The 9,597-nt window shown below is 43.1% G+C and overlaps 1 protein-coding gene across 1 annotated transcript in view; it reads left to right on the top strand.

Moving 5' to 3' along the window:
- Positions 1 to 4,159: 4,159 nt before the first annotated feature.
- The window catches only part of LOC138961640 (nuclear pore complex protein DDB_G0274915-like), a 37,896-nt gene continuing 32,458 nt past the window's right edge, over positions 4,160 to 9,597 (top strand). Inside the window, exon 1 of the mRNA XM_070333311.1 lies at positions 4,160 to 4,295. Coding sequence (XP_070189412.1) covers positions 4,200 to 4,295 — 96 coding nt within the window. The 5' untranslated portion in view covers positions 4,160 to 4,199. The remainder of the gene's footprint in view (positions 4,296 to 9,597) is intronic.

The following is a 9,597-nucleotide window of genomic DNA, read 5'->3' as shown; positions in this document are numbered from 1 at the left end:
CACATTTAGCGCATACAAATGTCAAATGAGTACGGTTGATTTCAGCAATGTTTGAAATGGCAACGTACACGCTCAGCACATTCCCAACACTATGACTCAGTTCTTCTTACAGTTGAAAGAATCCTTTTTTTCTCTCACTAACTTAGAATATTATTTTAATGTACTTTTATAGTATAACTTTCTGTATGCATGAGGAGAGATCTGACAGAAAAAATAAGCAACTTCTCACACAAGCTCGTTGTAGCGTTTTAGGAGAAGAGACCACCATGATACACTTCTCAAGTTTTTACAGTTGAAAGCGACCTCCGTTTACGCTAACTCAGCATGATTTAACGCACAAATGGGATCATGTTTTGTATGCATGAGGGGAGATCAAACGAACAGATCAGAGAGTAAAACTCCTGTCACACTGTACCGCGTTTCCACGCAGTTGGCACGGCGTTGTAAATTTCGCAGAGCGCCGTGGGATCGCAGAACATTCAGAACGCCAAGCGTCAAATGGAGATGCCACCGCGTTGTTCCGGCGCTGTAGGAGACCCTACTGCGCGCACCTCGGCGTTCTTCATTTTTCTAGTGTGACAGGAGTTTTAATGCACGATTTCTTGCTCGTAACCCCACCAATCCACTTTTTTTTACACTCAGGCCCTAGGTTCATCACCCTGTAGCTATAGGCTCTTTGATGCACCGCTGCTGGCTAAAAGACATATCGATGCGCGCGTGACCTTGACGGAATCTTCTGACTCTATGAATAGTAACAGCACGTGACGTCTATCAGAAATGCAAATCTGATCAAATTTTGTCCTTCGTGACCAGAAATATCCGTAAAATAAGAAAAAGTAAAGATGGAAGATACAGAGGAGGATTAGGGGGATGAGATCGTTTGAAAAGTTTTCTTTTTTGTGTGAATTTTGTCAGCATGCGTCGGCTATCAGGAAATGCAAATCTGATCAAACGTTGTATTTTATGACGAGAAATATTCACATACTAAGAACAATAAAAGAAGGAGAAGAAGGTGGAGGGAGATTTGGAGACCTTGCAGGAAGAGTTGTCTTTACTTGTTAATTCTCTCAGCATGTGAAAGTGAGCAGAAAATGCACATCTGATCAAATGTTGTCTTTTATTACGAGGAATATACGTAAACCAAGAACAAGAAGAAGAAGAAGGAGAAGAAGGAAGAGAAGGAATAGGAAGAAGAGGAGGAGACCTGTCAGGAAGATATGTCTTTACTTGTGAATTCCGTCAGCATGTGTCAGCTATCAGGAAATGCAAATCTAATCAAATGTGACCCTCCACCACGAAATGAGTCGCATGTCACCTCGCGCGGTTCTGCGCTGGGCTTAATATAAGTCCGGGGAGTGTCTGGTAACTGTGGGAGGATCACCTTAGTCACAGGCTTATAACTCAAACAGTTTTCGCTCTTTTCTAAAACGGTTTTCACCACTGGATAGAGCATAACAAACTCTTTAGGAAAATGTAAAAAATATGAAAATCATGCAAAGGTGACATGCGACTCATTTTGTGGTGGAGGGTCACAATTATGGTGTCCTTTAAGATGAGAAATATTCGTAAAATAACAACAAGAAGAGAAGGAAACTGAAGAGGAAAAAATTCTTGTAAAGAGTTGTCTTTCCTTGCTATATCTGTCAGCATGTGTCAGCTATCAGGAAATGCAAATCTAATCAAATGTTGTCCTTTCTTACGAGAAATATTCTTAAACTAAGAACAAGAAAAGAAGGAGAAGTAGGTGGAGGAGGAGAGGAAGATTCGTCTTTTACTTGTGACCTCTGTCAGCATGCATGTGACAGCTATCAGGAAATGCAAATCTGATCAAATGTCACTATCATGACGATACATATCACCGGTCATTGATTCTTACCAATGGGCGGATCTGGTGAGGCGGTTTTGCCCCCTCTTTCTTTTGGCTGGTAACTGGCGCCACCTCGCGGCAAGATCACACGAGAAAGGAAAAAAACCTTGCATTGGTCCCAAATAGCATATCGGTTTGGTAACAGTTCGTGTGTAAGTCGTGCATTTTATACGGTAAACAGAAACAGACAATGGTCGGTTCTGCATGGTGAGGTTATGCCCCTTCTTTCTTTCGGCTGGTAACTTGCGCCACCTCGCGGCAAGATCAGAGGAGTTGTCTCGCGTTATCACCCCAGAAGCGCTCATTGGACCGATCATTCTGGCAAGCCGGCCAAGAACCAAATGAAAGAACGCGCTGAATTATACAATGACCCATTCATGTCATTATCACTAAGCAGTCCTGTTAGTTATATAATTTCAGCATTGAACACACACGCACGCACGCACGCACGCACATACAGACACACACACACATTCACGCACGCACGCACGCACACATACACACACACACACGCACACACACACGCACACACACACGCGCACACACACACACACACACACAGCTCTCTCTTTCTCACCTGTCTCTCTCCTCCTCCTCCTCCTACCAACCCCTATCCTCCACGTGTTGGGATGAACAAGAACCACACCTCTAAACTCTCTCTCTACAAGGAAAAGGCTCGAAGCGACATAACTATCATTACGCCCAAAACAAAAAAATGAAACACAAAACGCACACATACGAAAGACGGCCCAAGGCACGCGCAACGCTAAGTCGCTGCTCTGCCGACGCCGGCTTTCCCGTCGTTTTCGGCACGTTTCAACTCCTTGGCCATACAAAAACGCGACGCTGAATCCTTTTGCAAGCTTATGCAGCAAAAACGTCGCCCGCTCTTCGTCGCTGTCGTGTGTGTGAAGTGGTGTGGTTGTTTTCGTCGACATAGCTTGCTGTTGTAGAGGAATGAGCATCTTGGGCAAGTCGCTGGTGGTCATTATATAGGCGATATCTGTCGCTCGGCTTGCTGAGAGGTGGATATAACATTGTATCCGACTGCGGTTTTTTTTTTCTCTCAGTTGAACGGATATGTTGTGGGAAACTGCCTCGAACGATGAACTGATTAATGTTTTCATATTTCTCGACGGAAACAAATATTATACAGACTGCCAGAAGGAAGAAATAGTCTACATACTGATCCAAGGAAAATTATTTACAGACGTCAAAGGAAAAATCAACGACAGATTTCTCGAAGGATTCCACAAACATTGATAAAAAAAAAACCGCACATAAAAACTAAAAACTTCTGTTTTAGCGTCAAGAAACCAACGCGTCAAGTGCGCTGACGTGTTGTTGTTTAAAGTAAAACTCAGTGCAGTTCTACCAAAGGGCTTTCTGAAAGTTGGCTGCAATAACTGACGCAAAGCTAAGACGGTCTTTGGTGATTTTTTACGACACCTGTGAGCACAAGAATTTCACGAAATTTTATGAAAAACAGCGACAAGTATTCGATCATTTCTACGATACAAGAGGAAACAAGCAACAGCTGATCTGACCCTGGACATTAATTTAACTTTCACGTAAAGACAATCTTGTTGCACTGACCGGGATTAGCGATCTGCCTACTCTTGATTAATGCATTAGCTGCAGACGACTAATTAATTCATCACGCATTGGGAGACATCCGGTCGGATCGCCTGCCAAGAAGACAGTCAGCTGAAAGCAAAGAGCAGTATCGACTATCGACAACAATCTCTTTCCTTCTAATGTCATCTCTTCCTGCACGCTTGCAAGCAGCGTTGAAACTGCGGTCAAAACGTTGATGAGTCTGTTAAAATACTGACATTCATACTGATCTTGAGCAGAAAAATAGTTTCAGAATCAGACTTTTGTAAGATCAACTAAGTCAGCTAACAGAGAAAGAAGAGATCATCTGTGTCGACGACTGTAGAATCAACAGTCTTGAGAAATCAGTTCTTTCGACTCCAAGAGAATTAGAGTTTTAAAAGATCAACGAAATGAACTAATAAAGAAAGGAGAGTTGTTCATTTAGCAATTATTCGCGTGTCTAGGACCCCACAATCAATAGATTGAAAAGTTGTTACAACAACAGGAGAATCTACAACAGTCTTGAAACAGTACTTGTACCAGAGTCTTGGACAATAATTTTCACCAGCTGCGTTCCAGTGTTTCTTCTCTCTCTAGTTTCACAATGTTGCCAGAAGTTGGACACATTTGCCGGTCAAAGGAACAGTGTCCGGACCTGGGTAAGGTTAACAAGACCTTACACACAATCACAAACATTGACAGTGACGACGGAACGGTAGCGGAAAGCAGCAGCATGTCTAGTTCGGACGTTCAGTCTTCAAATCCTGGGGACAAAAGCTGCGTTGCTGACAGAATTGACAACGCTCTGCACACTTTAAAATCAGAACTGGTAAGTGGTGTGTTTTTCAGTGTGGTTGTAGATCAGTTTGGCCTGTCGTTTCAGTTTGGTCTGCCAGTTTGTTTGTCTTTGCTTTTAGTTTTTCTGATTACCTTTGTATAAAAAAAAGTCTCTCTCTCTCTCCCTGTCTCTCTCCCTCTCTCTCTCTCTATGTCTCTCTGTTTGTCTGTCTGTCTGTCGGCCTGTCTGTCTGTGTCTGTGTGTCTGTCTTTCTGTCTCTGTCTCTGTCTCTCTTTCTCTCTCTCTCTCTCTCTTTCTCTCTCTGATATTTTAGTGCTTTTTACATTTAGTCAAGTTATGTTTGTATTTTGATTTGTTCTTTATGTGTATGTATTGATAATGATATACATGCAAATGATTGGGACAATTCCTCCCCACATTTTTTTTCTTCTCCATTTTGAGTTGTTTTGGATGTTTATATGCAATGCATTATTGCAACTATGCTGCAATTTCCACACTATATTGTTTTTCCCATTTTTGAGTGTGTATACAAAACCATAACCCTTTTCCTTATTACTATTTACATTATGTACGTCTGTAAGAAACAATAACCTTGTCAATTTTACTATCTATATTCTGTGCGTCTGTATTACGTGTTTGCTTAAGGGACAGGTTGTAAGATTAGGCTTTGCCTAAAACCTCTATCCTTTGGTAATAAAGTTCAGTTTCAGTTTCAGTTTCTCTCTTTCTTTCCTTGCCTCTGTCTGTCTGTTTGTCTGTCTCTGTCTGTCTGTTTGTCTTTCTGTGTGTGTGTGTGTGTGTGTGTGTGTGTGTCTCTCTCTCTCTCTCTCTCTCTCTCTCTCTCTCCTTGCCTCTGTCTCTGTCTCTGTCTCTCTCTCTGTCTGTAAATTGTTTTTCTGCCTTTTAAATTAAAAAAAAAACCTTGTATGTTTATCTTTTGTAAATGATTTACATACATGTGTAAGCCTATATATATATATATGTATATATACGATTAGAGTAGTCCCTCTCTAGGCGAGGGCTGGTTGAAAAGAAGCTAATTTGTATTGCTTATGCCACTGACAACCCTCGTAAAATAAAATTTGATTTGATTTGATTTGATTTGATTTGATTTGATCTCTCTCTCTCTCTCTCTCTCTCTCTCTCTCTCTCTCTCTCTCTCTCTCGCTCTCTCTCTCTCTCTCTCTCTCTCTCGGAGTTCAAGTAGCAGTACTGTTTTTCACGTGTTTATTTCATGGTTGTTGTCGTTGTTGTTGTGTTTTTGTGTTGTTTCTGTTTTTTGTTCTTCCCCCATTCCCCTTGGTTTGTATATATGGGTCTGTGGCCTTAGTACAATAAACCGTTCTGAGTTCTGAGTTCTCTCTCTGTAAAGTTCGTCTCTCTCTCTCTCGCTCTCTCTCTCTCTCTCTCTCTCTCTCTCTCTCTCTCTCTCTCTCTCTCTCTCTCTCTCTCTCTCTCCCCCTACATCTACTCACAATAATCATCTTTTGCCACAAACCAAACGGAATAATCAATATGAGATGTATCGCTTTCGCCCTCACGTGGATTGACACAAATGAATAAGACATAATTCCACCAGCAGTGTCCGTCTTCGTCAATGCGTGTTGTGCTCTAGCTTGCTTGAAAGGCGATGCTATTTTCACACAAAAAAGTTAGATCTGTCTGCATGTCTGTTTGTCTGTCTGTCCGTCCTGCTGGTTATCGTGTGTTTGTCTGTCTGTCCGTCCTGCTGGCTATCGCGTGTTTGTCTGTCTGTCCGTCCTGCTGGTTATCGCGTGTTTGTCTGTCTATCCGTCCTGCTGGTTATCGTGTGTTTGTCTGTCTATCCGTCCTGCTGGTTATCGCGTGTTTGTCTGTCTGTCCGTCCTGCTGGTTATCGCGTGTTTGTCTGTCTATCCGTCCTGCTGGTTATCGTGTGTTTGTCTGTCTGTCCGTCCTGCTGGCTATCGCGTGTTTGTCTGTCTGTCCGTCCTGCTGGTTATCGCGTGTTTGTCTGTCTGTCCGTCCTGCTGGTTATCGCATGTTTGTCTGTCTGTCCGTCCTGCTGGTTAACGCGTGTTTGTCTGTCTGTCCGTCCTGCTGGTTATCGCGTGTTTGTCTGTCTATCCGTCCTGCTGGTTATCGTGTGTTTGTCTGTCTATCCGTCCTGCTGGTTATCGCGTGTTTGTCTGTCTGTCCGTCCTGCTGGTTATCGCATGTTTGTCTGTCTGTCCGTCCTGCTGGTTAACGCGTGTTTGTCTGTCTGTCCGTCCTGCTGGTTATCGCGTGTTTGTCTGTCTGTCCGTCCTGCTGGTTAACGCGTGTTTGTCTGTCTGTCCGTCCTGCTGGTTATCGCGTGTTTGTCTGTCTGTCCGTCCTGCTGGTTATCGCGTGTTTGTCTTATTAGAAATGCGATGTGGTGCCTAAAGAAACAATTCCATGTTTGTGTAAAAAGAAAATGAACATTAAAGTTTTCTTATCTTATCTTATCTTATCCGTATTGTCTGTTGTCAACTTCTCCTACACCTTTTTCTGCATCGTTTGCATTCAATTGGCATTCTATTTTGTCATTCAATTGTTTCTGATTGTCATCCCAAAAGTTCCTCTGTCTGTCTGTCTGTCTCTGTCTCTCTCAAGCTCTTTTTTCTCCGTCTCTATCTCTCTAATTCTCTCTCTCTCTCTCCCTGTCCCTGTTTCTGTTTCTGTCTCAGTCTCTGAATCTCTGTCTATATCTGTCTCTGTCTTACTGTTACCGTCTTGGTCTTTCTCTTCCTATCTCTGTCTCTAACTCTCTTTATCTCACTCACACACACACACATACACACACACACACACATACACACACACAAACACACACATACACACACATACACACACACACACAACCAACCACACACACACACACACAACCACACACACACACACACACACACACACACACACACACACACACACACACATACACACACCACACGAACATGCTTCCATTCGCCTTTTTACTCTATATCTCTAAATCATTGACGCATGAGCCCAAAGCTTCGCGGCCTGCCCACAATTAGCATGTTCTGCTGCAGACAGAATAATCAATGGGAGATGCATTGCTTTGATCCCCACGTGGATAGATGCGAATACATAAACCATACAAAAGATTACACCAGCAGTTTCTGGCTTGGCCAACTGATGCGGAGAACTTCTCTGGAAGTCTTCAAGGATGGTCCAACTTTCACGAGGAATCTGTCTGTCCTTCAATATGTGACCCTCCACCACGGAATGAGTCGCATGTCACCTTTGCATGATTTTTATATTTTTACACAATCCTAAAGAATTTTTTATGCTCTATCCAGTGGTGAAAACCGTTTTAGAAAAGAGCGACAACTTTTCGAGTTACAAGCCTGTGACAAATGTGACCGTCACACTGTTACCAGACCCAGACTTATATTAAGCCTAGCGCAGAACCGCGCGAGGTGACATGCGACTCATTCCGTGGTGGAGGATCACATATTATGATCTCCAGATCTCTGCCCGTACTTCCTTGCGTCAATCAGTTCGTCAGTCTGTCTGTCTGTATGTATGTCTGTCTGTCTTGTTGTAATATTGTATGATTAGTGTTGACATCTACAATCTCTTTTTCGTATCTGTTTGTGATTGTTTGTTTTCAGTTGTCAACATTGTGTGTCTAATTTTTAAAATTTGTAAAACTAGGCGTCAGCCTAAAATCTAAATTTTGGAGTAATAAAGATTGTTCGTTCGTTCGTTCGTTCTTCCGTTCGTTCTCTCGATTTGGCCTTCTCTCTCAAAATGCTTTATTCATGAGCAGTGCATGAGCTTTGTCTAACCCCCGTAAGTATCTTTTGCTACAGACGGAAAAATCAATATGAGAAGTATTGCTTTCGCCCACTCGCTGATAGGCAGGGATTACTAAACACTTGATTCTAACACGAGTGTTAGTCACACTGAATGTGTTATTACAATGTGAAGGGATAAGGGAAGGGGTTTGCATGAATGTTAACAGCTAATGAAAAGTCCTTGTCCTATGGACTGAAAACAGACATCTTTGGATAGGGATATTATATGTGAAGCGTTGTGGGATGGGTTTGCATGAATGTTAACAGCTAATAAAAAGTCCTTGTCTCATGGACTGAAAACAGACATCTTTGGATAGGATATGTGAAGGGATGAGGGGGGGAGGGGGGTATTGCATGAATGTTGACAGTTAATGAAAAGCCCTTGTCTTATGGACTGAAAATGGACATCCTTATATATCTAGAGAAATGTGAAGCGATGAGCGAGGAGGATTGCATGAATGTTGACAGTTAGTGAAGAGTCCTTGTATTATGGACAATAGACATCGGCTTGGATAGGAATATGCGAACGGATGAGGGAGGGGGTTTGCATGAATGTTGACAGCGTTAGTGAATAGTCCTTGTCTTTGGTACTGAAAATGGACATCCTTGGATATATACGGGATATGTGAAGGGATGAGGGAGGGGAGTTGCACGAATGTTGACAGTTAGTGAAAACTCCTTGTCTTGGTGACTGAAAATAGACATCCTTAGATAGCGAACTGTGAAGGGATGAAGGAGGAGGGTAGCATGAGTGTTGACAATCTCTCAACCTTGTGACGGGCGATTCCTCTTTATCGCTGACAGGAGCTTGAGTGCATTCATCCAGTCTGTCCGCATCGTTATTACCATGGCGATGATTATGCTAATTAACGTCGTCTTTGTCAGCGATGAGTGATCTCTGTACGGGATTAGGCTCTGTGTCGAGAGTTGTTTTGGGTCACTGTACCTGCATGGAGAATGTCCCAAGGAATGTCAGTCAAGCTGGATTGTCTTGACGTACTGTTGTTTGCGCAGGTCGTATTTCCGGGAGGAGGAGGGGGTGAGGATAGAAAACGAGAGAGAGAGGGGAAAAGAGAAGAGAGAGAGAGAGAGAGAGAGAGAGAGAGAGAGAGAGAGAGAGAGAGAGAGAGAGACAGAGAGAGAGAGAAAGAGAGAGAGAGAGAGATGATGATGGAACTTTATTTTTCAAGGAGAGAGAGAGAGAGAGAGAGAGCGAGAGAGAGAGAGAGAGAGAGACAGAAACAGAGAGAGAGAGAGAGAGAGAGAGGGTGGGGTCAGAAAGAGAGAGAGAGAGAGAGAGAGAGAGAGAGAGAGAGAGAGGGAGAGAGTGTTTGAGAGAGACAGATACAGAGAAAGACAGAGAAGGACACACAGAGAGATAGTGACAGAGTGAAGGCGGGAGTGAGAGTGGGAGCGGAGGGTGGGGGGTCACAGACGTACAGAGAGATAAACACACAGACTCACACAGACTCACACACACACAAGACACACAGGCACACAGACAGGTA

This window comes from Littorina saxatilis, linkage group LG3 (genome assembly GCF_037325665.1).
Source record: "Littorina saxatilis isolate snail1 linkage group LG3, US_GU_Lsax_2.0, whole genome shotgun sequence".
Classification (NCBI taxonomy): Eukaryota; Metazoa; Mollusca; class Gastropoda; order Littorinimorpha; family Littorinidae; genus Littorina; species Littorina saxatilis.
The sequence above is the reverse complement of the archived record's forward strand: the minus strand, read 5'-3'. Positions and strand labels throughout refer to the sequence as shown.